A 27,225-nucleotide genomic window follows, 5' to 3' on the forward strand; every position below is an offset into this window, starting at 1 on the left:
TTGCTTGGGTTTCTTGGTCTGAGTCACATTTTCTAATCTAGCTCAGTTTTACCATAGAGAAGCCCTGTATGTGGAGGAGTGACCACCACCTGCCCAGCGATGTGTAGAGCACCACTGACTTCCATCCAGTTAGTGCTCTCTGTGGCCATACTCCCTTGAGGATACCACAAGCAGAGGCAGGGGAAATGGTAGGATCAGGTCACAAAACCTTACCCAAAGTCCTTAACACCAACAGATACTAAGTTTTCTTTACAATAGCATCAAATGGGGTCCTGACTTTGGAAACAAGCAAGTTAGTCACAGTTTTGAACCATAATGGTGCAGAAGCAAGGAAGGAGCATCTGAAAATTTCCTGAATTTTCAGAAAGTAATTTGTACTGTGAAAGCTATTTAAACTACAGAGAAAGCACAGAGATCAGCAGTTTTTAAAGCAACTCCTGGGCTCTCAAAAGTTCCTAATTGGCATTTGTAAAAGATTCTATTAGCTTGAAAATATATGAACATATTGGTTTGACTACTACTACTTTAATAAACACTATAATTTTTACTTAAACTATATAATTATATGGTAAAAATATTATGCTTTCCTTTGAAAAATCCATTTATTCAGGCCACATCTGGTGTCAAGAAACAGAAACCTATTCCATCTGAGCTAAAATAAAAGCATGATTTATTATAAAGATAATTATCCCAAGTAAATCCTAGAAGAAAGAATACACAGCCAGACTTTATGAAACTGGTGAATCTTACCAGCTCTGAAGACCTCACAGCAGAACTGTGTGGCTCTTTCTAAGTCCCTGCCTTTACCATGATCCAGATACCAACTTACTCAGCCATTTTTCTCAGTGCAAGTTGTTTGACACCATGAGAGAAATCTAAATCTAAATCTGAATGGTTCCCCTCGAGTAAGGTGTGTTCATTCTAGCCCAATCAGTTGAAACCAAGGGGGTGAGAACAGCTGAGCAAAGATGGCCGTTCTTGTCCCTGCCTTAGGCATGGCCTCTGGGGGGAAGGAGGCTCTCTTAGAAGCATGTACAGGCAAGGATGCATTGACTGACCATTGTTTTTAATGTAGTTTAAAAAAAAAAAGACAATTGACACCAAACTATATGAGAAAATAGGACAATAAGCAAAACTGTGAGTGGATTCAGGTAATCCAAAATGATTGAACTCACTTTTTTGTGTGTGCACTGTCACTATTATTGTCTAGCATAACATTATCTAAGGTGGAAGCCAATCTTTTAAACTATTCTTCCCTAGATACAAGCATTCATGGGTCTTTCCATATGTACTACAACATCAAATATCTTTATGGTTGGTCTAATTTATTTGTTGCTCTTCCACACTTTTGTCTTCAGAATCTGTAAAAGGAGAAGAATGAAAAGGTGTAACTATTTAAAAATCCATTAGTAACCTGTGTTTTTTTTTTTTTTACTAGATTTACATTTTCTCTCCTCTTTTTCCTATTTCCTGGTTTCCTGCATTCAATCTCATTCAGCTGAGGGAGCGTGTGTGTGTGAGGGAGTGTGTGTCTATGAGGGAAGTCAAACCACAAGACTATTGTTAGATCTTTTACATAAAGCAAATATTAATTCTGGCCTCTCTCCTGACCTTAATCTATTTCTACATGAAGTGTTGTTTGGTTCCTTTGTTTCCATTCTGAATCTTGTAGCTACATATTTCCATTTCTTCTCTTTGCCCTGCTTCTTGTCTATGTACCAATTCTAATTCCCCAAAGTTAACCCCACTCCAAAGCCCATCATTCTATACATTTTCAGAATGGAAGGTACCATGGATTTGTTCATTTTATTGGATATTCAAATAAGAGTGTTGGAGCCGTGAGTGAATATCCTGAGTGGTCAATCCCAAAGAAGTCTGTATCAGCCTGATTTTCAAAACATACCATGACGACTAAGTTATAGACTTTGAAAATCTAGAGTTGCAGATATATCTGTTTCCATTTCCTTACTTATTCATTCTGAAGGATTCAGTTGCCATTGACATAGCCCTGATTATAAATGTAGAAAGGGAGGTTCCAAAAATGCCAGCAAGCAAAGCTGGGGATGTGGGTGGGGGGAGGGTTTGATTATATCTGGGGGCCATTGGATCTCTTCTACCCAGTTCTATTAATAGAATAAGAAAAGACTAGTTAATGTTTTGTTTCCCCACCTACCATTTATGGCTTCTTGACCAAAAGGCTTTTCAGAAGTGGGTTGAGGAGTCAGATCTAAAAGATTCACTGCTGTAAAGAAAGAAAGGGCAGAACAGAGATTTTAGGATCTAAAGTACATTGATTTTTGAAGTTAGTGTCATTTTCTCCTATCCTGTTCCTTCCACGCCAAGTTCTTCTGAATGTCTTGTTCTTGGGGAGCTGCAAGATGCCCGATCACTTGTATATGGAGTTTTGAGAACTGGACTATGTTCATCTGACAACATTATTCTCTAAGACTGAACAACATGAGTCACGACATTAGCACTACAGAGATGGTTTGTGATTCGATTGACTTAGTGTCTGACATAACCAGGATCTTTTTCGTCATCTTTGATTAGATCAGAACACATTCCATCTTTATATTCTGAAATCAAAATAAGCTAAAACATACTGGATTTAGAATATAACTAACAACGATGAAATGTTCTAGGTCAGTATTTTTCAAACTTTATTGACCATAACTCACAGTAAAAAGTGCATTTTACAGGGGCACCTGGGTGGCTTAGTTGATTAAGCATCTGCCTTTAGCTCAGGTCGTGTTCCCAGGGTCCTGGGATTGAGACCCACATTGTGCTCCCTGCTCATTGGGGAGTCTGCTTCTCCTTTTCATTCTCCCTCTGTTCTCTCCCTCTCTCAAGTGAATAAAAAGATCTTTTAAAACATGCATTTTACATTATAGTCCCGTATGTGCACTTGTGTGCTTACAATAAAACAGAAGAAGTTACATGAAATAGAACTTACCCTTTTCTTATTTTTTCTACTCATCTTTGGTTTTCTATTGTATGCTAGTGCATTGGGAAAAAAAAATCTGGTCTTCTCACTTACTCTTTTCTTATCACTTTTATTCCAGTTCAAGGAAAAAATGCCAGTTGTTAAACTGATTTCATCACCTACAATTTTTTTTTCTTTTGTTTTAATAGGCTCCATAAGTAGCATAGAGCCCAGCATGGGTCTTGAATTCACAACCCTGAGATCAAGGCCTGAGCTGAGATCAAAAGTGAGATGCTCAACTGAGCCGCCAGCTGCCCCACCCACAACATTTTTTTATGACCCACTGAGCCCAGTGTGGAAAGCACTATCAAGTGATATTTGAGTCTAATGCTCATTCAACATGCAGCCTCTCAAACAACCTGAAATCAGCCCCATTTTCTCTACTTTATTACCACTAATGTTCATTTGTCTGTGTAAGATTATGTCTTAGTAGAGGGTCTAAGAATCTAACGTTTTAACTAACAACATGCATCATTCTGATGCCTGAACTTTGGAATACATACTCTACTTGGCTCTTTTTCAACCATGCTGGAAAGATGCCCGTCACTTTGGTCATGACAGATCTGACAGTTTTTTCTCAGTTCTCTTACCAGGGCCTTGGAGCCCTCAGTTGTTTCCTTGAGTATTGCTCAATACCAGCTGGGCCAACTGGAACAACAGTGCGGCCACCTAGAGATACTGTCTGACTGGACCCCTTTAAATACCTATTCTGTCTGGGACTGAGCTCAACACAGTCCTCCAGGCAGTGATTTGGGAGACTCCATCATCCTCTAGGGGGCCAACGAGAAAGCAAGATTAGTTCTCTAAGCCTGACGGCATCCATTTCATGCTTGTCTCACCACCTACCAGCCATTTTGCTGAGCTCTCAAGCAACCAAACTGGATGACCTCCCCATGCCTCTTCCAGTCCTACTCATCCTTTCAGGATCCTCTGTTCTATCCCAGCGACTCCATTTATTGTCTTCTCAATACAGCTTTAGATTGCCTCAAGTTCACACCTCTGGTCGCCTGAAATGCCTCCTCTGCCCATGTGTCTCCTCCTGGTGGGGCACATTTCACAGCTTCTCTTACTCCACCTGCGGGTTTCTTTTCCACTATGACATGAGTAATTCCTACTCATCCTTCCGGACTCAGCTCCCATGTCCCTTGTACTTGAAAGCCTTTCCTAACCTTGTTGTCCCTGTCAGGAGAGCCCCAATGTGGTTCAGTTATACCTGGACCTCTCTCTACATACCACTTCTTTCTCAACAGGGTAGGGTTTTTTTTTTGTTTGTTTTTAAAGATTTTATTTATTTATTTGACAGAGATCACATGTAGGCAGACAGGCAGGCAGAGATAGAGGAAGGGAAGCAGGCTCCCCACCGAGCAGAGAACCCAATGTGAGGCTCCATCCTAGGACCCTGAGATCAGGACCTGAGCCTAAGGCAGAGGCTTTAACCCACTGAGCCACCCAGGTGCCCCTGTTTGTTTGTTTTTAAAGATTTTATTTATTTATTTGTCAGAGAGAATGAGAGACAGAGAGAGAGAGAGAGGGGCAGGCAGAGGAAGAAGCAGGCTTCCTACTGACCAAGAAGCCCTATGTGGAGCTCCACCCCAGCTCCCTGGGATCATGACCCAAGCTGAAGGCAGACACTTAACTGACTGAGCCAACCAGGCGTCCCTTTAAGGGAAAAAAAAAATTTACTTATTTGAAAGAGTGAGGAAGAGAGAGAGTGAGCGAGCCAGCAATGAGCAGGGGGAGAAGGGGGGGAAAAGGGGGTAGAGTGAGAAGCAGACTCCCTGCTAAGCAGGGCTTCTGATGTGGGCTTGATCCAGGACCTTGGGATCATGACCTGAGCCAGAGGCAGATGCTTAACCAACTGAGCCACCCAGGCACCCCTAAACAGGGTAGTTTTTGATTGGCTTTGTGAGCACCTTGAGAGCAAGAACAATGTTTGATTTCCATTCATGTCCCTAGGACCTAATGCTGTTTCTTTCTTTCTTTCCATTGTGCTAAAACATGTAACATGAAATCTACCTTTTAAACATGTTTTTTCAGTGTACAGCACAATACATTGTACTGTATATGTATGTATACATTGTTGTATAATAGATCTCTAGAATATTTTCACCTTCTGTGTAAGAACCAGTGGTTTCTTTCTTTCTTTCTTTTTTTTTTTTTTTAAAGATTTTATTTATTTATTTGACAGAAAGGAAGATCACAAGTAGGCAGAGAGAGAGGGGGAAGCAGGCTCCCTGCTGAGTAGAGAGCCTGATGCAGGGCTCGATCCCAGGAACCTGAGATCATGACCTGAGCTGAAGGCAGAGGCTTAAACCATTGAGCCACCCAGGTGACCCAGAACCACTAGTTTCTGAATAAATAAATGATCATTTGATTACTTTTAGCCATCTTAAGTCCCAACTAGATCTGAAGATATGACTAAGTCTTCTCCTTCGTATATTACAAGGAACTCTCTTTTCCTTATGCATTTCTGTATTATTTATTATATATTCTCTTTCCTTTTGATCTGTCTTGCTTTGTTTTATTGAACCTTTTAATTCATTGTATATCCTGGCATTTACTTCTTTGTATTCTCAGGGCTCCTTTCTCCAGACATGTCTTGTGGCTATAACTCTGTCATTTTGTCCCCAGTGTCTCTCACAGTGATCAGCATACAGAAAGTACTCAATGAATATCTGGTAATTTCCTCCAAGATTTTTTTTTAAGATTTTATTTATTTATTTGACAGAGAGAGATCACAAGTAGGCAGAGGGAGGCAGAGAGAGAGAGAAGAGGAAGCAGGCTCCCCCCTGAGCAGAGAGCCCGATGCGGGGCTCGATCCCAGGACGCTGGGATCATGACCTGAGCCGAAGGCAGAGGCTTTAACCCACTGAGCCACCCAGGCGCCCCTTCCTCCAAGATTTTAATAGGTTTTAAATATGACCTGGTTGTTTAATATAGGATGAGAGTGACAAAAGACTCAATTCCTACCTTGCGGCTAATAGATGGTCAAATTCCTTTCTTCGAAATTTAGTGTTAAGCTTTGGATTAAAAAGGACATTTTTTTTTTTCAATTGATATACCTACCATCTGAGACTCTTTGATTTTCCTGGTCATTGTATGAGGTAGGTAAGGTGGTCTTTTCATAGCTTTTGGCTAAGTCAGTCTCTTAAAGTCAAGAAATTAAGTATTAAATTAATCAAAAAGATTAAACAAACCTCATGCATGAATCATCTCATTGATATGCTAATAAGTAGAGATCTCCAAACTGTGCAAAATTCTGATTATTTTCAATGCTCTGATCTTGGAATCTCTGGAACAGTGCTTTGGGCAAGGTCTGAAGATGACAGAATCAAGATTGATCGATCGATCTATCTAGCTAGCTGGCTATTTAGGTATCTATAACTTGACCTTTGTTAATGAAAATGGCATAAAACCAGGTTATTGTTTTTCATCAAACCCTCTATAATGCAAGATTATGGAAAATTTAGGATTAACTACCAGTCAAAGCAGTCAAATTTAGACTGACTGCTTTAGAGCCCATTCTCAGAAAAGGAATTTGCAGCTCTCCTCTGCAAAAGCAGGAAGCCGCACAGAGGGCTTCTAAACTCTGGGGATAAAAGAGTTCCAGTTGGGGGAAATTGGAAGGGGAGGTGAACCATGAGAGACTATGGACTCTGAAAAACAATCTGAGGGTTTTGAAGGGACGGGGGGTGGGAGGTTGGGGTACCAGGTGGTGGGTATTATAGAGGGCACGGATTGCATGGAGCACGGGGTGTGGTGCAAAAATAATGAATACTGTTATGCTGGAAATTAAAAAAAAAAAAAAAAAAAAAGAGTTCCAGTGAAAACCAACTGCTCTTCAGACTTCTGTGTCTGTGCCCTTGGATTCCATGCTGCTTTGGCCTCTATTTCCTTTGGCCCATTCCCAGTGAGTTGACCACTAGGCAGAACAAGATCTTTATTCCCAAAGCCCATCCTCTGCCTTAAACATCTTTTCCTCTAGGTCTGGTCTCTCTGCCCTTTCTACACTTCCATATTTGACCTCACTTAAGCCCTCTCTGGTCCTGACCAAGGTCAGTCTGCTGTCTCCTACCAGGTTCTTTTTACCAGTTAATTCATTCTGAGAGGCAGCAACTATTTTGATTGAGTGGAATCTGTAACATACTTGTTAAATATTTTCAATATTTAGAGATTAAAGAAAGATGATAGAACTTCCTTATGAGTTTAGGATTAAAGAAGGGGCCAGTGAGAAAAATAAGCTTATTAAAATGTATTTTTTAAGTGAACTAAAGGTAAATGGAATGTTATGGGTTGCATTGTGTTCCCAGAAAGATGTGTTGGGAGTCCCAATCCCTGATACCTATGAATTTGACCTTATTTGAAAATAGGGTTTTAGTAGATTTAATCAAGTTATGATGGGATTGTACTGGATTGCGATGACTGGTGTCCTTTTAAGGAGAAGAAACAAGACACCCACAGAGAGAAGACCAGCACATGAAGACAGAGGCAGAGACTGGAGTGATGCAGCCATAGCCCAGGACACCAAACACTACCAGCAGAAGAGGCAGGGAAGGGTGCTTCCCTAGAGCCATCTGAGAGACCATGTCCCGGCCAACACTTGGATTTAGGTCTGCTAATCTCACCTGTTCGCTAGAGATTAAGTTTCTATTGTTGAAGCTACCCAGCTGGTCGTCATTTGTTACAGCAGGTCTGGGGCATGAATACATATGTTACATATACATTTATAAGGTCATTGTGTTTTTAAGAAGGGATTTCTTTAGCATTCTTATGAGATGTTTTATTTTGAAGGACACATTGACCTTGGCAGTTTATTTTGTCAGAAATTTCGTTTAAAAGTGATAAAACGTGGATTATAATTATCAATATTCAATAGCAATTCAGTTTTAACAATTTTTTTTAATTTTTAAAAATATTTATTTACTTATTTGAGGGAGACAAGATCTTAAGAGCGAGAGGGAGCACAGCATCAGGGTGAGGCGAGAGGGAGAGGGAGAAGCAGTCTCCCTGTCAGAGGAAGCTTGACGTGAATCCCAGTACCTGGGATCATGACATGAGCCAAAGGCAGGTGCTAATCGACTGAGCCACCCAAGTGCCCCAACAAATATTTTAATAGTCTTTTAGTAGCAGCTCAATAAAATATCACATTGAAAAGGTTACCTGATTGATAGGGCTGAAAACTGATCAAATCTCCAAGTGCAACAAGTTTCTCCTGTTGAAAAATTTTAGAATCAGAGAAGTAAATGACCACAGTTGCTAACTTAATCCATCTTCAATAGAAAAATATTTTGGGTCTTGATTTTTAAGTAACCAACAAATATTTTTAACATGCCACACATTATGTAATGTAATGAGTAGGGTCTTCTGTTGATTTCTTCAAGCTCCTATTGCCTCCTGATTGTTTTGAGGAAGAGGATATAAATTGAACCCACAGAAATTCAGTGTATGCCTTAGCCCATAGGAATCAGTTTATGGTCATTATCAAAGTCATCACTCTTGTATCTATTTGGACATTACCTGAATGAGATCACTTGTCATTCTGGTCATTATTGGTTCACTGATTTCAATATCTTTGAGATCTGTTAGAACTACCCAAGTTCCATTCTCAAATTTTACAGGCATAGAAAAGACGATCCCTTCAGGAATACCAAACTGGCCTGCAGTAAGCAAATAGAAAGCAAGGCAAAACAGAAGCACTCAGAACAATAAACCCATCATGTAAAGCATTGTAGAAAAGGACAGAGATCGTACATGATTTTTACTGGTAATGGTGAACTAAATTTTTAGAGTTCCTTTTCCAGGAGGATTGAAACTTTTAACCTAGAAATATTGCCTGAGCATCTCTCCCAGTTCGGACAACTCTCCTTTGTTACTCTCTGAAAGAAGAACTACAGTTCCCTCTCGTTACCCCTCTGTACCCCCTCATTTGGTTCAGACCCCCTGCCTCTACCTCGGGGGCTCATGCAGTCTTTCTCCTCCATTTCCTCTGGACTCCTTTTGTCTGCTCCCTAGGGCCTTCCCTTTCCCCCTCAGTAGCCTAAGACCCCAAGACATTTGTCCACCTGGCCCTGCGTTCTTCTAGCCCGCTGTGGTGGTCCCATAGCTACAGTGTGAGGCTGGGGTGGGAGAGAGAAGGGGTTGGGGAAGCTGATGATTTCCCAGCAGCTTCCAGGGCCCAGTTTGGATGTGTTCCAAATAAAAAGATGGACAATACTTACTACTAACTAAGCAGCGTTCAGATACAGTTGCCCCCCACTGCCTTTTGTGCCTCAATCAAACAAGAAAATTATTCTTGCCATTTTAGTCATCTAAAATGCTGTCTGTAGAACAAAAATGTGAAGATAATGAACAAACCAGGACCTAAAAGGCCTTTCCTTAAAGGGCTTCTGGGGTTCTCTGCTCACTCTCTTTTTTATCTATAAAGAGCCAACCTTATGGGTGGACGACATAGAGAGTATAACTACACGGTTTCAGGGAGCCAGGGATTACCTGCTCTTCGCCTCCAATACTGCATTGTTTATTGGTAAACTACTACAGAGATTAATTAAACTGTTAGCAAATAAAGATAAGGTTTTAAATGCCTATTACACTAAAAAGGTAACATTCTGATTTGATTCACCTTATTCATTAAAAGCATGCCCATATACCTTGCTGCAACTGAAACAAGATTTGCTGAGCATCTAACTGTGAAGGAAGACCCAGCCAGAGCCCTGCCCCCAGAGTGTATGCACTGTAATGGAGGGACTTACACAATGAACCGCACCACCAATAAGGGGGCTGGAATGTGCTCCCTGACAGAGGAACAAAATGCTGTTCATGGACAGAGGAGAGATAGATGACTTCTGACTTGGGGGATTTGGAGAGATTTCCTTGATCTGCACGGTTAGCCCTGGAATAAAAGGCAGGATGGTGGTTCCACTAATAACATAAGGAACACAAGAGGCGGATTGAATGGAGAGGAAAGATAATGAGTTTGGTTTGATATATGTCTGTCTGAGGTGACCACATGATGTTCAGGTGGCAGTGTGAAGAGAGGCTGAGGCGGGAAGCTTCAGCGGTGAATGAGTTTACACAGGGAGAAAGTAAAACACAATGGAAGAGATGTTTTGGATGGAGCCCAGAGCCCAGAACATCATCTCTTCTCACATTCCTGCGCTTCAAAAACGGTTGAAGTCCCCTGAAATAGTTTTTAGCAGACGAAAGCAGGGAGGCTGTAAAAATACATCTTCAATGAAGACATGCAAATGGCTATCAGACACATGAAAACATGTTCATCATCACTAGCCATCAGGGAGGTTCAAATTAAAACCACATTGAGATACCACCTTACACCAGTTAGAATGACCAAAATTAGCAAGACAGGAAACAACGTGTGTTGGAGAGGATGTGGAGAAAGGGGAACCCTCTTACACTGTTGGTGGGAATGCAAGTTGGTCCAGCCACTTTGGAGAACAGTGTGGAGATTCCTTAAGAAGTGAAAAATAGAGCTACCCTATGGCCCTGCAATTGCACTACTGGGTATTTACCCCAAAGATACAGATGTAGTGACAAGAAGGGCCATCTGTACCCCAGTGTTTGTAGCAGCAATGGCCACGGTCGCCAAACTGTGGAAAGAACCAAGATGCCCTTCAACGGACAAATGGATAAGGAAGATGTGGTCCGTATACACTATGGAGTATTATGCCTCCATCAGAAAGGACGAATACCCAACTTTTGTAGCAACATGGACGGGACTGGAAGAGATTATGCTGAGTGAAATAAGTCAAGCAGAGAGAGTCAATCATCATATGGTTTCACTTATTTGTGGAGCATAACAAATAGCATGGAGGACATGGAGAGATAGAGAGGAGAAGGGAGTTGGGGGAAATTGGAAAGGGAGGTGAACCATGAGAGACTATGGACTCTGAAAAACAATCTGAGGGTTTTGAAGGGGTGGTGAGTGGGAGGTTGGGGAGCCTGGTGGTGGGTATTATGGAGGGCACATACTGCATGTGCACATAGAGCACTGGGTGTGGTGCATAAACAATGAATTCTGTTACACTGAAAAGAAATTAAATTAAAAAAAATATATAAAGTATTTGCAGCTAGAGAGCAAGCTTTCCATGTTCCCACTGGTGCCCTAAGGTCTGCATCCTGATGTGCCCTTCATATCCTGATCGCACACCTTAGCTACTGTGGCCCCTGCGGGATGTTCTTCCCACACTAGTCTGTCAGGTCAACACTGCTCAGACTGAAGGCTTCCTGGAGGGTCACCACTTTACTGAAGTCCGTCCTGATTCTTCCTGCTGTCTCCCTAAAATCGACCTTGCTTTCCCTTCCTCAGCTGGGATACAGTGAGAACAGCTTAGTGGAACTTGGGTTTTCATAGCTGGCTCTTCTTCCCTCTGCTCTAGGTCTCCTGAAGGCAGCAGCGCTGTGCCTGTTCCCTGTGCACTCACACAAAACATCACAGAATTTCTGAATGGATGAGTGAGTGAATGAATGAATACGTACATGAATATGAAACTGTGGAAATCCAACAGCTTACAGACCAGGTAAGGCAGAAGGTGGGGACACAGAAGCAGGAGCACAGGTATACACGGAGGTCTGAAAGTAATACCAGGTAAAAACAAACCAACCAACCCAGATTTACCTTCACTTAGTACTCCTAAAGACACGATCTCCCCAGGCGGCGAGCCATGGTACCAGTATTTCAATGTAGTAGCTATACTGTGCGCAGCTAAGATGGCTCCAAATTGTTTTCCTGTGGCTGTCAGCTTTTTAAGAGTTTCTACATATTGTCTGTTTACCCACTCACTGTAAAGAAAGAAAGAGATGAATTTACGAGGGAGGGAGGAATGGGAATGAAACAATGCTCCTTGGGTCAATGGATCTCAGTAGAAGAAATCATCTCCATAAAGGAGAAATATGACGTCCTGTGCACCTTCCTTCTTCAACATTCTTCAATCCTGTAAAAGGTCAATCGAAAAGTAATGAAATATCACAGAAAGGAATCCTGAAGTGTCAAATGAAAAACAAATGAAATATCGGAACACAGAAAAAGTAGTCAGACTCCAAGAACAGTTACTCCCGTTACAAAGAATTTATTTTATGCAGATGTTATCTTGGAACCAGTGGTATCCTTTATCCTAAAGAAAATGATATCCTAACACATTGAATTATGCACAGTGAGAACTGGGGAAATAACCAAGTCGTTGTTATCATCTCAAGTTCAGATTCAGGGAGTCGTCCAGCTGATAAAGGGCTGTTCCTCCTGAGCCAGCACCTACAGCTCCAGGAGACACTGCCTTTACCCAAAGGAAACAGGTACCAGGGGGGTGGGCTTGGGGGCACACCATTTCTGAGCATGGAGGAAGGGGCAATGGACAGGAAGTGCTACAGCTGGAAAGGGCTGCAAAGCTTCGAAAGAGGCTTCAGAGCTGTTCCTTCCCTTCTCTCCTCCCCTGCCCTGTCATAAAGATGGTGCTGACTGCGGTCGGGGGAGGGGCCTGGGGGCTGTACCAAGCCATTTCATCTCCCTAGCGACCCTGTAAGACCCAGACTATGAGACCATTTCCATTTTGCAGATGAAAAACCCGAGGCACAGAGAGGTTACCTAACATCTCTAAAGTCAACACAGCTAGGAAGTAGTTGCTTGAGAATCCCAACCCAAGCGGCTTGGTTCTAGAGATCGTGCTCTTTCCCGGCCCTCTGTCCTGCCTCTCCTGGAGCAGAATGTCCAGCATGGCCAGGGCCCGCTCACTGTCTTAATTCCTTATTCTCGAAAATGTTTCTACCAATTTCAATTTGGATACATGTCTCTCTCTCTCTGTGTTAAATAAGACTCATTTTGCATATGCTTGCTTCAGAGATAAATTTAAAGGACTATGTGAGCTACTTTAGGGATACTCTGAAATATAAAAATTCATAATAGTAAAATCAAATAAATTAGATGTGGGGATTGGCCAGTTGTGATTCTGTGGAATTTTCTGTATCTTCAATAGAGCACATAAACAAAGGTGATTATGAACAATGCCAGTGTCACATCATTGTTGTACAAAGACTTCTAAAATGATTTAAAGAATTATAACAACCATTCTATATGTCTCCAGCATTGTCAGTTTACCTCACTTAAAAATATACCTTACCTATCAAAAATCAAGCTCAAAACAGGGCGTGAATAGTTAGGAGGTCCCCAAATAGCACTCTCATATCTGTAAATCCTGGCCTTTCTCAGATCGATGTAGTTGTTTCCACTAATATTACCCCAAACGATCACATTTTTGATGCCTGTGAAGAAAAAGAAATTTAAAATTAACATAATAATGCGCATGCATAGAAAAAAATGACCTGTACTCTATTTTTTGTTTGTTTTAGGGTTGATCTTTTTGCTGTAAAATGATCTACGTTTATGCTTCCCCCGAATGTACAAATGACATGGATGATTTCTTGGATCATCAGGGATTGGCAATTCCTAATCATGCTCATGTGTAGACCATATAAGTGAGTTCAAGAAATACTGAAATGCTCCCTGGAAGACATTGCTACTGAAAATTATACTACTGGTGTGGTCCTAATGTAAACCCTCTGCTTAGAGTGTTTAGAACTTTTTATCTGCTTTGGTTCTGAAGAAGAGTTCTTGATTCTAGACTGGAATAGAAATTTGGGCAAATCACTTAACACCTGGATGGGTTTCATTTCCTTGCAGAAGGAAGGCATTATAACGAGAGGACCCCAGGAACATTCTAATCAATAAGTAATTGAATTAGATTCTGTGTGTGAGGCATTTTAAGTGGAAGGTTTAGAAGGAAACACATCACCCCAACTCCTTGCAGCATTCTGGGGGTGGAGGGAAGCAGGTAAGAAAGCAACTACTGTACAAAGTGATATTTTCTGTGAAGGGAAATAAGAGAATAGGGGTTAGAAAGAAATAGGGATTAAAATCTCTATGATTCTAAAGCTGTGGATCTTCTAGGAATGGTGTAACTGCAGTGATAATAAGTCATTTTATTGGTTTGTTAACTTATTTATTTGCTTAAAGACTATCCAAAGTCTAACCACTTCCTACGGTGGAGATTAAATTCTCTACTGCTATGCATGAGGTAAGATTGCTGTGTGGCTTCAAGTAATGAAATATCCTTTCTGACTTGGCTTATCTAGGAGTTCACTTTTCTCAGACAATAACAAGTTGAGGTAGGCAGTAACACTGGTGGTTGCTCAGCAGCTCAAAGATGCTATTCTCTTGGCCTGCCCCTCATGGTCCTAAAACAGCTGCAGCAGCTCCAAGTATCACATTCGCACACGGTTGTGTTCAAAGGCAGGCAGTAGGGAAAAGAATTTTTCTTGTCAGACTTCAGGCTCTATATAGCTCTGCTAGAGAAAATCATAGTGGACATCTGCTGTTTTTCCTCTAACATTGCTTCCTACTGCTTTTCTTTAACAGCATCCTGGTTTTCCTTTAAATAACTACCCTTTCTCAATTTCAGTCCATATGGCTTGGGGTGGGGCTGTCCTTACCCCTCAGGTCTATCAATAGGCATGAGTCCCAGATTCCAGACTCCTGGCCATGACGATTGATTTGGAGATGGGCAAATGGCCCAAGCCTGGCCAATGAGATATTATTTTGCTACTTTTGTGCATTCGAGAGAGCAAGCCCTCTTTCTCCAGGGGTAAGCTCAAGCTCAGCCATGAATGCATGAGTCTGGAAACACCAGTGGCCAATTTGCCGCTTCATACAGAGAGCCTGACTGAGAATCAAACCAGTGCTGAGGAAAGTAGAACAGAGCAATAGATCAAGAGAGAGCGCAAGTCAGTCCTGATGTCGTCAGTGGAGCCTCAGCATCCACCTATGCCTGAAGAAAAGCTCTCTCTCTGACTAACCTCTTTGAGTGGACTTGCTGTCACTCGCAACAGAGTTTCAACCAACCCAGTGCACATGGTCTGATGTCAGACATAACAGGGTTATATGTGAACAAAACTCAAGGGATATCCTGGAAAGATCTGTTACCTTCTTGGGATCTGGGCTCTTCCCTGAATGACTCTCCTTGACGTCAAGGAGACATCATTGGTGTTAGTTCCCCTTGCTCCACTGGCGTTGTTGGCTGTGCTCTGCAGACCATTCCCATTGACTGCTGTCCCTCCAAAGCCTCTCTTTCCTTTACCCAACATTTTTCCATTTCTCTTTCTTCTGCTTCTCATATGCTTACTGGCTTTGGGTACAGGAGAGCATACAATTTATGGCACCACCAGGCCCATATGAGAGCAGCTTTCTGGTTGAAAGTCCCCACCTTGTTTTAAATTTTGTAACACTGCCTCTTCTTGGCACTTTGATGTCATATCAGACATATCAGAAATCTTTTGTGATAAAGCAGTGTCTACATACCTGTATGTAAGGTTGGCACAGAGATAAAATGATTAGAAAATGTTTCTTTTTTTCCTACTGAAAAATTTTATAGTAATTTGGCTAGGGTAATCACTGGTCCTGGGGGTGAGGCACTGAAGATCTGTATGCGAGAATACCAGCAGAGATGGTTCCTGGGCCTCACTGTAAAGCAATGGGTGAAACAGTTCTTGCTATAATGTGTTAGGGGCTCCCCGAAGCCCTTTATAGCCCTGAATTAGAGCATGCCAGGCTTACATTTCATTGTCTCCCCATTGTCTTGAGGGAATGTCTTGTACCTCCCTGTGTTCTCAATGGGCTTTTTTGCACCTGCTCCATCTCAAGGCACCGACACCTAACATCTTTGTTGAAGATGATAAATGTTTTCCAATACAGCACTCCCCTTTTAAATACAATAATCCATTTTCTTTTTTTTTTTAATTTTTTTTTATTTATTTATCAGAGAGAGAGAGGGGAAGAGAGAGAGCACGGGCAGACAGAATGGCAGGCAGAGGCAGAGGGAGAAGCAGGCTCCCTGCTGAGCAAGGAGCCCGATGTGGGACTCGATCCCAGGACGCTGGGATCATGACCTGAGCCGAAGGCAGCTGCTTAACCAACTGGGCCACCCAGGCGTCCCTACAATAATCCATTTTCTGATCTAGTCTCATCCTCATGAGGTTCTGATGTCTACCAGTTCCAAGACTAATTGGGGCCAGAGGCTGACCAGATAGCAGGACCCCGCGAACAAGTTTAATAACCTTGCGTTGTTACATGGGTGGGGAGTGGGGTGAGGCCACTTAAACACATCCCTGATGATTTTTTTAAAACATGGATTACCTTAGTTGATTATTGTTATGAAAAATTGAAATATTAGGTTTCAAATTATAACATGAAAAATGGAAATCTTATTATAGTAAACATTGGTTTAATTTTTTAAATGATGGACAAAGTCAGCCTATCAGGAAAAACTGTAAGAAAAAAATGTTCGCACTGCAGGCAAATCACACAGTAGGGAGTTCTTTGTATCTGCTTCATACTTTCTATTCCAAATATCTAGAATGTCTAGAATAATCCTAAGGGGCATGTTCCTAGCAGATTTGAAATCACATTGTTGAAAAATAGAAACAGGGGGCACCTAGGTGGCTCAGTGGATTAAAGCCTCTGTCTTCGGCTGAGGTCATAATCTCAGGGTCCTGGGATCGAGCCCCGCATCGGGCTCTCTGCTCAGCAGGGAGCCTGCTCTCTCTGCCTGCCTCTCTGCCTACTTGTATTCTGTCTGTCAAATAAATAAATATAATCTTAAAAAAAATAGAATCAGAAACAGAAGATCACTCACACGAGGGGGTTGTTCTTAGTTTTCTGGCCAGTGCAGCTCTAGCTTGGCCTTCCACACCCAGCGCCACGGCGATGATGTTGTGGGCCACATTTGGGGCGTATCTCATAAGCAGAAATGTTTTAAGATTCACAAATGTTTTTCCTCCCACAATAACTCTGACGGAATCGTGAGCATTTTTCTCGATCAGGTATCCATAGAGCCTACACGGAGGAAGCCGGCTTCGGATGCAGTCCTCTAGACTGTACACCTCCCCGTCAGTGTTCTCATCCAGGATGATGATCACGTGGGCCTGGCGGAAGGCGTCCTCCACTTGGGTGCAGATGGAGATGCTCCGGAGCAAGGGGGCCACCAGGTCCCGCGTCTCTGTCATGATAATGTGGAGATCTTCTTCTGCCTGCTTATTGCCAAGTAGATTCAGGCTAATTTCCGTGTGCATTCCAAATACTTCGCCACTTGTCAAGATGGGAATTAGGTTGTAGCAGACACGACCAGATGCACTAATAAAAATGCAAAGCCGGATTATGAACAGTTAAATCTTTTGTTCCTGCTAAGCCTTGATTCTTAATAGATATTTCTGCAGGTCCATTAATAGGGTGGTTTACTATCTTAAATAGACATAGACTTTTTAAGGCAAGAAAGCAAAAGTTGAGCAAAAAAGTGCTTGCTACTAATCCCTTGCTCTGGCCATCTGAAAACAATCCCCAAATAAGAAATGTACTTGCTTAAAAAGACTTCAAATAAAATAGAATATGGAGAAAGCAACATTTAAAAGAATGGTTTCATAGTACTTTAATTACATATTTACATTTTCTTATAAAAAGTCAAGGAAATAACAAGTTTTATTTAACCATAGCTCTTTCCTACTTTATACTTTCATCTATAAAGTCATGACATTTTTTTGGGAGAGGACTGTCTTTTCTAAATCCTTGTAAAGAAGCCTAGGATCAGCCTAGGCTAGGTATCGTGTATCTGTACCCACAACTCAGCAAGTATCTGGGTACTCTATAGCTTGGCTACCAATCGACAGGTGTAATCAGCCTGATGGGAGTTTGGAAATGCATCCGGGCATTTTTGAATTTCACAGTGGGTTTAGGGAAGGGTTCAATGAAGGTGTCATCTGTATCTGTACCATTTTAATCATTTAAAAATATCTAAAGGAGATGTAATATTTATTAAATCTGGGTGTGAGGTTCATGTTGTACAATGAGGTACATCATTCCTAATTCTTTTCTGTATTGAACTATTTCATAACAAATAATTTCTCAAAGAAGCATTATGTTAGGATACATGCAGGTGTAGTAAGAAAGAAGGGCAGTGTGTGAGAGACACAGTGAGGGCTGGGGAGGGAGAGAGAGAGCAAAAGGACAGCAAAGGACACCGAGGGAGAGAGAGGGAGTGCAGAGACAGAAGGAGGTGTGCCCAAGACTGAATGCAGTGAGAAGCAAGAGATAAGAAAAAGGAAGAAGGAGCAAAACTGAGGTGTAGTAATAAACCCTGACAGGTTTGCTTTCTTTTTTTTATAAGTTTTGATTGCTGAGGAGGTATCCGCTTCAAAGATGTCTATGTGTAATAAATGCACTGCCAGCCACACCACTATGGCGCTAGGGGTCCTCCCACTCTGAGGCTCCATTGTTTTAGAGATCTCCGATGTCAATAACCAGCCAGCTGGACCACCTGTTTTTTCTCTTTCCAAGCTGTAAGTTTCCACTCCTAAGTTTTAAATTCAGCAATATACAGTGAGCCCACCAAACCTAAGTCCCCCACTCTCAACCCCAATAAAAGCAAAGCCCCAGGCCCACGTGGGCTCACATGTTCTCTCTGTTTGTCTGTCTGTCTGTATCTCCCCACCAGTGACTTAACTGTGTGGCTTCAGAGGTGCCATGTCATTTCCAGGATGTATAGGTAACAAACCCCCTTTCCCCATGTTTCCTGATGGTTATTGCTAAGGGGGTCTTGCAAACGTAGTAAGAACCATGGGCTGGTCCCGCCACACACTGGTTGCTGAGGCCGGCACTCAACAGGAGGACAGCCCTAGCAAGTGGGAAGGAGTGGGAGGGCAGCAGGCAGTGCGACCAGAGTGGGGCGAGGAGAAAGAGAGCGAGGGAATGGGAGGGAAGGGGGGCACGGCGAAGAGCAAGAAGGCCAGCAGCGGATAGCATGAGACACAGCGGATAGCATGAGACACAGATAACCTAAGGACAGGGTTATCAACGGAATGATCTTTGCTATACGGTGGCTCCTAGATTTCATACGTGTGTGTATATACACATACCTATAACCTAAAACTTAAATATGCAGCTATATTGGGGGATATACATGTAGATACTCACATATCTATACATGTACCTATCTATGGATTGAATCCCTTATTATTGTCCTTTCTAAATAACACCCAATCTCATGAGTCCTGGAGTTCGACTGTCCCACCTGGTGATCCAAACCTGCAAAGGCTGGATGAGGTCTTTCCTGGTTTCTTCCTCCAGTTCTTTCTCCTTATGTGTCTCCAGGTTCTCTTGGGCAATTAACTTCATCAGCTCAGTGGTCATGCTAGAGGTGACACCATAGTAAAGCTAAATATTAGGAAAGAAAATGTCAAGACTGACAATGATCATGATGGAAAGTTCTTGTTGAAAGCCAGAACAGAGTAGCGAGAGCACTAGAGGGTACTATGCTAAGCAAAACAAATCAGCCAGAGAAAGACAATTATCATATGATCTCTCTGATATGAGGACTTTGAGAGGTGGGGTGGGAGGGTCGTGAGGGTTAGGGAGGGAAACAATGAAACAACATGGGGCCAGGGAGGGAGACAAACCATGAGAGACTCTTAATGTCGGGAAACAAACTGAGGGTTGCTGGGGGGTGGGGGGAAGGATAGGGTGGCGGGGTTATGGGCATTGGGGAGGTTATGTGCTGTGGTGAGTGCTGTGAAGGGTGTAAGGGTGATGATTCACAGACCTGTACCCCTGAAGCAAATAATCCATTATATGTTAATTAAAAAAGATGAGAAAAAAAAAGAAGAAAGAGAACAGAGAGAATACTTTGGAAAGCAAGACATTCGAAGAAGGCATGAGAGAATGGTAATGTTTTGAGCAGACAAACAAAATTAATCCATATACCTGGGCATATTCCAGGAATTCATTATATCCTCCCAAAAGCAACCCCTTTCCTCCACGATCCAACAGCTCTCTCCAAATGATGGGGGACTTTTTGTGATTCCACTTATTCTTTTCACACAGATCTTTTAACCACTCCTATTGAATGATATTCCAAGAGAAGTCATCCATTGAATCTGTCTCAGAATTCGGTTCCATACTGCAAATTCAGACACAAACTACCTTGTTTCCCCCCACCCCCGCACCACCACCACTGAATATACATAATAAAATTTAGATATCGTTACACTATAAAATGTAAATAGAGAAATGAGTGGTGAATGAAATAACTAATTAATCAAATACGAAATACTTCTTCAAATTTGTTGACCAAGTAAAGGTACTTAAAGTTGCTTTCTTTGCTGAGGAGACCGGGAATGCAAGTGGTTGGACAAAGTGATGGTTCATGTTAAATGAAACAGAAATGCCAGACCACCACAGAAGACAGTACGAGAAGGAATCAGAAAGCTTAGAAAAATAGGCATGCTGGAGTGGATATGCTACTATGGAAGACTAGAAACCTACTAGTCCATTACGTTCTCCAGAAGAGCCTGAAGAATGACCACATTCATCAAAATGAATGTGGTCAAAAGGACATGAAAAGGACTGCTGTCTATCCTAGGCCAGAGCTATTGAGGAACATGCTCAACATGGACTCCCCAGCGGAATCAAGGAGGCTGAAATAAAAGAGGCTGGGCCAGTGCCCACCAGAGGACATCTATTGTGAAAAAAGCACGGGAAAATCCAGCAGATAAAGTCACTTTGCTAAGGCACAATGGGCTCACAAAAGAGACAGAGGTTATACCACAGCCCTAGAGAACAAGCCACCACTCACCAAAGCTGATCGAGCCACTGTTGCGGTTAAGTGTCCAATGTGCTGGCAACAGAGACCAACACTGACTCCCTGATAATGGCACTACCCCTCAAAGACACTAACCAGCCTCTTAGTGGCAAGCTGATTGCATTTCACCCCTTCCATCCTAGAAAGGGCAGTGATTCATCTTGACTCAATCAACATAGATTCTGGGCAAAGAACTACTTTTTATGTTTATAGGGTTTGACTAGCACCCTGCCCAAGAGCTTATAAAATGTTCAACCTAGCAACATAGGATTCTGTATAACATCACTTTGAACCACTTTGGAGTAAAGCACGTGTGGGATTGGGCATGTAACCATGGGATGCACTGGCCCTATCATATTTTACATCACCCTGTGGCCTGAGAGAGGGATAGGACTGTCCACTGAAGGTGCTCAGAGGTTGCTGCCTTATAAGGATAAAGCACTGTCTTTCGGGATGCAATATACACCATGATTCAGTATAGTGCTTTCCCCACGAGGTGAAACACATGAATCCAGGAACTGAGGGATGGAATTAAGAGTGATCCTGTTTACTCTCAGTGACCCACTTGGGGAATTTGTGCTTCCCCAAACCCACTTAACTCTAGCTTCTATGGATCTGGAGATTTTCAATTCCAGAGGTGCAAGGGTATTTCTATCAGGAAGAGTTCCTTCCATTAAACGTTAAGCTATGGCTACCATTTGGTCACTTTGAGCTCCTACACCAAGAGACAACAGTCAAGGAAAGGGAGTTACCATCTTGGAAGGAGTACTTGGCCCTGCTGATCAGGGACATGTGGGCAGGCATCTAGGTGAGCCACTGGGGCATCCTTAGTACTGCCTTGCTCAATTTTGACAGCAAGTGTACACTTGCTGCAGTCACATCCAATCACAGCCTGGGAAACTAGGACTCAGACCGCTGAAGATACAGGGGTACCTATACCTAGACCAGAAGAGGGGGAGGGGGATTGACACTGGATCATAGATAAGAACAGTGATGAGTGTCAGTTACAGCCCTAAAATGATATGCAGTAGAGACTATGGTTCGTTCCTTTCACTGACTATCCTCTTGTCAAGTGTCCCCAGGGAAAGACACAAACCAGAAACCCAGAAGAGCTGTTCCCAGATGGTGTGAACTTATATGGAGCATGTAGATCCAAAAGACACAACAACTGGTGAGCTATAGCAGATCCTGTCATATGTCATTCAGATTCCCCCTTTATGACTGAGACACTCATTCCCTGGGTCACACGATGGCTCAGTGCTGAGTCTCTTTCCAGGAAATGACCTCAGAGAGCTTCCCTGGCCTAGGGTTAAGTCCCCTGCCCAGAAGCAGCCTGCATCCAAGGACTGTTAGTTGTGTCAGTACAAAAGCTCTGGTCCCTTGTCTGTATTTGAGGTATCTCTGAAGGGCCACCCCAGCTTCAGAGGTCCGGGCTGGCGGAGCCCTCTGCCACAGCACCACAGTGGCTCAGCCTCTCCCACTGTACAGCTCTGCTGTCCTCATTCCTTCCCACGGCGTTGTTCCCAAGGGCACCCCGCCCCCCCCGTAAAGGAAACTCCTTCCCCAAAATCTCTGTCTGTTTGTGGGGAAACACAGTCCCAAAGAAGGGTATTTCAAATAAGCAAGTGTTTCATGTAAGAAATCAAATGGAGAATGAAATGTTAACCTATTAATATAATTATTTAATTATATTAACCTATTAATATAGGTTACCTGGATTCTTGGGAGAAAAAAACAGCTGAATTTATTGTACTGATTGGTTAGGGCCTCATTTGTTTTACTAGGTGTGACGGAAAAAAAACACATAATGTTCTGAGACTACTAAGTAGGAATTAATTTTATTAGTGTTAAAATATCAGTAGAACATGATATCAATTATTGGAGGTCCATCTGATACACTGGCTAATATTTCATTAAATCAAAACACATTTTTGTAGAGTGTGTGAGTTTAACAAACAACAAAGGCTTCTTACCTCCCAAACCTGAGGATGCTGTGTAATTTTATGTACCCGAAAATCAGGAAGATTCTTTTGTAAGTAGTCTGCTAGGAGTTCTGCTTTAGCATAATATGGGCAATCTGCTCTACCTAAAAGAGTTCAAATTTGCAACATTTCCTTATATCACACAGAAACCATCATGTAGTTATAAGTATTTGTCAAATAATTATAGAACTAATCATACAGTTATGATACATTTTATAACATAGAATTATAGTATAAACTGCCACCATATAAACTTCTGGTTTTTATAACAGTAGTAAAAATAAAATTATCTCATAGGAGGTCAAAATCTTAAGTAATAAAATGTGGAAAGAAGAAAAGGCTACTGGATATTTACTCTCCTCCAGTAGTATGCTAGACCTCACATTCTCTAAGGGGCTGCCATGCTACTAACTAAGCATGAACTACGAATAATGACCTACTCATTAGTAGCCACTAAAAGGCAAGGGGTGAGGGGAGGAGTGGTGGTTAAATCACATGTAGATTTGATATGTGTTGTGGGGAGTGGTACAGTGGGGCCGGGGAAGAGAAGCTGAGGGAGAGAAAAAAGTCTGGGATAATTCCTAATTTCTGGCTTGGGTAGATGATCCTGCACTTACTGGACAGAAGTCACAGGTAAGACATTTAATTACAGATAAGTGCAGCTGGAGGTGTGTGCAGCCATCGTGTGTGCAGCCATCGTGTGACCCAGGGAATGAGTGTCTATCTAAGTGGATATGCTCAGCAGGTAGCTGTACCTACCAGTCTGAAGTACAGGACCCATGCAAGGGCCTCAGAGACATATTTTGCAGCCATCAACATGCAGGAAGATAAAGCCACCAGAGCAGATGGATTGGATATCTGATGGGAGTCGGGGGGACAGAACCCCTCTGCAACAGTCTTCCCCAGTTACTCTCAGTCATGAGTTCTTCCACTTCATAGCGACTTCTAAATCATCAGCCCTCTCAACCACTCCCTGTCTGTTGGCCTCCCTGTTTAGTTCAAATCCATGGTTCATGAATTCAAACCACACTCTGGCTCATGTTTTAAATTATCTTGCCCCACTATGTTTCTGGCAAATCAGCTTGGTAAAAGCCTCTCGCCCTGGATGAACACAGTTGCCTGCCCTTTCTGTGTCTTGGCACCCCTGGAGAAACATGGTAGAAGCCAGCAGAGAGGTGCCATTATGAATTCATGGTCACCAGCCTCAACTGGCCTGCAACTCTGCCTGGAGAGCCTTCTGTTTTCCTTATCAGCCCTCTCTTCTGTTCTCCACAATTTCCATTCCAAACGTGGCCCCCTTCTTGCAAACCTCCTCCTTCTCTCCATTTTCCCACACGGTCAGAAGAGATAAACTTGCTTTCTGCTTTATAAAACCAAAATCAAATCAGGGATGCCTGGGTGGCTCAGTGGTTTAAGTGTCTGCCTTCGGCTTAGGTCATGACACCAGGGTTCTGGGATCAAGTCCCGCATTGGGCTCCTTGCTAAGAGGGGAGCCTGCTTCTCCCCTGCCCGCTGCTCTCCTGGCGTGTGCTCTCTTCTTCTCTCTAACATAATAAATAAATAAAAGTCTTTAAAAAAAGAGTGATCTAAAAACAAAACCAAGTCATACAAAATGTCATCATTTGGGGAATCCCCTAACCTCCTGCTATCCTACCTTCAAGGCTTTCTGCATCTGGACTCATCCTTTCCTTCTTTCTCCTATTCTTAGAAGGCAGCTTCTACCTCCTGTTCAGCTCTAACCTCACCACGTAGGCACTAAACCCCACCCTCTTCCTCCCTCAGAACTGCCGCCAACTCTGCTTAATTGGTTAACATCTCTTTTACCATCTTATCCCTATTCCTTTTTTTTTTTTTTAAGATTTATTTATTTGTTTGTTTGACAGAGCTAGAGATCACAAGTAGGCAGAGAGGCAGGCAGAGAGAGAGGGGGAAGCAGGCTCCTTGCTGAGCAGTGAGCCCCATGAGGGGCTTTATCCCAGGACCTGAGATCATGACCTGAGCCGAAGGCAGAAGCTTAACCCACTGAGCCACTCAGGTGCCCCCATCTTATCCCTATTCTTAATGGTCCTTTGCCATCCTATTGAATACAGTCAAGTTACATTTATATTTCTCCTGTCTTAAGAAACATAAAGTGTGTGTCCCTCTCTAGCTATTGTGTTCCACCTGTCTTCTTGTATTAAAACGTCTCGAGAAATTTCTCTACACTCGTCATCCCCAGTTCTCAATTTCCATTTACTTCCCATCCCCCTGCAACCTGGCTTTCACCGCAGTGAGGACCTCCATGTCACTCCATCCAATGGATACATTTTGATCCTTTTCTTGTCGACGTTTTCTTGTTGGCATTTCCCTTCTTCCAACCCACTATGTTGGGTTCATTCTTCAGGGTTTCATCTACTTTTCTGCTCATTCTCACTATACTTTGTAGGTGCTTGTTCCTTTATCGATCTACTAAAAGGTTAGCATTCCTCTAAGAATCTGCATACTCTCTGCTTTCTTCCTGGCTGACCTCCATTTCCTGGGTTCAAGTGGCAATCTGCACACCCAGTTTTGAGCTATCACCTTATTTAGATGTTTATACCTCCCTGTATTTTCCCATCTCCCTCTGAATGTCTCATAGGCCCTCAGCATATCTAGGGTAGATTTTGCCACAGCTCCCCCACTAAATTTGTTCCTTCTCTTATGTTCTTTATGTTCAGTTATTTAAGAGAATTAGGGATATCCAGAGTATTAAGCCTACTTTTCCACTTTTTTTTTTTTAATGACTCATCAGCCCATTTTCCCAAACCACTGATTGGAAATAATTTCAATTCTTTCTTTTCCCTTGCCTTCCTCCAGCCAATCAGACATTTAGTTCTATGAATTCAGCCTCCCTAATATCTCTCCAGTCCACTCAATTCCTTCCATTTTCATTGCCTACCATCCTAGGCCAGGCCACCACTATCTCCTTTCTGGACTATTGCAACTAACTGGGATCTTGGCATCTGATCTTTGTTTTTCCATAGAGAACAACATTCAAATAAAATGCAAATTTGATTATGTCCTCTCCTTCCAAAAATGCCTTCTATGTACCTTGGATAAAGCCTGGAACACTGAACATGGCTCATAAGAATCTATATCTAATTCTGGCTTCAGCCTATGATACTCTCTTTCTTGTACCCTTTGCTACAATCCTACTAAATCTATTTCCATTTTCTAGCTTTTCTCATTCCAACCCCAGTCCCTGCCACGTATCCGTTAATCACTCTCTTCTTCCCTGCCTCCTTTCCAGTAGGTCACTCTGCTTGAAGATCTACTCTTAAAAAACCACTCCCTCTGGGAAGGCTTTGCCTGACTAAAGGCCCCTGCTACTGCTCCTATAGAAACCTCTGCCACTGGCCCACACACAACATTCTTTGTATGTGTCTGTATCGCTACCTTCCCAACATATAGTCAGTCAGGGCTCAAAAATGTTCTTCTGAATGAATAAAGATGCAAAGGAAATAGATTTCTAGGCAGAAGGGAGATGTCAATTGCATTAATGCATCAGAAAGTTCCAGTAAGGACCGGACAGCTTCTGTAAAAGTCATTGGTGGCTCTGGGGAAGGCCATTTCTGACAGGAGGCAGAAGTAGAAGCCAGATTCAGTGGAAGAAGGACTTGAAGATATTAAAGCAGTCTACTCTTTCAGGAAACTTGCTGAGAAGGAACGGAGGCAGATACAATAGCCTGTTGTTTTTACTAAAACCCTTTAGTGGTTTTCGGGATGCCAGTGACATTTTCTATCCTTTTCCTCCATTTGCTGACAAAGATGGGCTTTCTAAAATGCAAACCCAATAAAGATATACTCTTGCTTAAGGAATTTTTAAGACTCGTCATTGCTTTCAGTTGAAACACTTTTGTTTGGTGCACTTTAAGTGCAAGGATCTGCCTGCTTCTCCCATTCTGGCCCTAGATCCAGTCACTTCCTCCATATCTAGTTCCTCCATTAGGCTATGAGACTTATAGCCTCTGTGCCTTTCTCTGGAATGGTCTCCCCATCCCAAACCTTCAAAAATCAGCTCCTGAAACACCTCCCAGAGCCCTGTGCACATCAGCCTCATTTCGTTAATTACAGTAAATCAAAATTACTTGTTTACATGTTTCTGTACTCCGTGAGACTGAAAGTTCCTCGAGGGCCCGGGTATATCTTCCCCTCACTGTGTCCCCAGTGTCCGGGAGTGCTTTGCACAGGACCCTGCCCAATAAGCATCTTTAAATAAATGCATAAGAAGCCTGGGGTGGTCCATATAGAGGTTGGAGTTGCAAAACAAAAGGCAGTTAAGAAGATCACTGTCCAGAGACCACAGGGGGTGAGTAGTTGTCGATGTTTTGAGCGAACCACGGGCGGACGTGGGGACCACTCACCCGCAAGCACGAATTTGGCCATTTTAAATCCACGACCCACCGGCAACAACCGCGGCTCGGCGGTTTCCTGGCAACCACGGCGTGGCGCAGGCGCACTCTGAAGCTGAGCGCAGGGTCTGGGACCCTGCCAGAGAGGCTAGGTGTTGGGGCACACGATCATACATTGCCTTTAAAAGCTTCATGCTTTTCCC

At 42.7% G+C, this 27,225-nt stretch overlaps 1 protein-coding gene across 8 annotated transcripts; it reads right to left on the minus strand.

The window, feature by feature from the left end:
* Positions 1–574: 574 nt before the first annotated feature.
* Positions 575–27,186, minus strand: MDH1B (malate dehydrogenase 1B). Of its 8 annotated transcripts, none has more exons than XM_032354556.1 (11): positions 27,035–27,134; positions 22,644–22,756; positions 19,794–19,928; positions 19,105–19,247; positions 16,678–17,174; positions 13,111–13,252; positions 11,616–11,779; positions 8,501–8,640; positions 8,144–8,195; positions 2,174–2,239; positions 577–1,361 (listed from the first exon to the last, which is right to left on the minus strand). In XM_032354556.1, the coding sequence occupies exons 1-11, from the start codon at positions 27,054–27,056 to the stop codon at positions 1,321–1,323; spliced, it is 1,515 nt and encodes a 504-aa protein (XP_032210447.1). In that variant the 5' UTR covers positions 27,057–27,134; the 3' UTR covers positions 577–1,320. The 8 variants fall into 8 exon arrangements, with proteins under 8 accessions (XP_032210450.1, XP_032210448.1, XP_032210453.1 ...); XM_032354555.1 differs by having other exon boundaries at positions 579–1,361; positions 2,174–2,242; XM_032354559.1 differs by lacking the exon at positions 8,501–8,640 and having other exon boundaries at positions 575–1,361.
* Positions 27,187–27,225: the final 39 nt, after the last annotated feature.

The sequence above is a fragment of the Mustela erminea genome, chromosome 8, assembly GCF_009829155.1.
Source record: "Mustela erminea isolate mMusErm1 chromosome 8, mMusErm1.Pri, whole genome shotgun sequence".
Classification (NCBI taxonomy): Eukaryota; Metazoa; Chordata; class Mammalia; order Carnivora; family Mustelidae; genus Mustela; species Mustela erminea.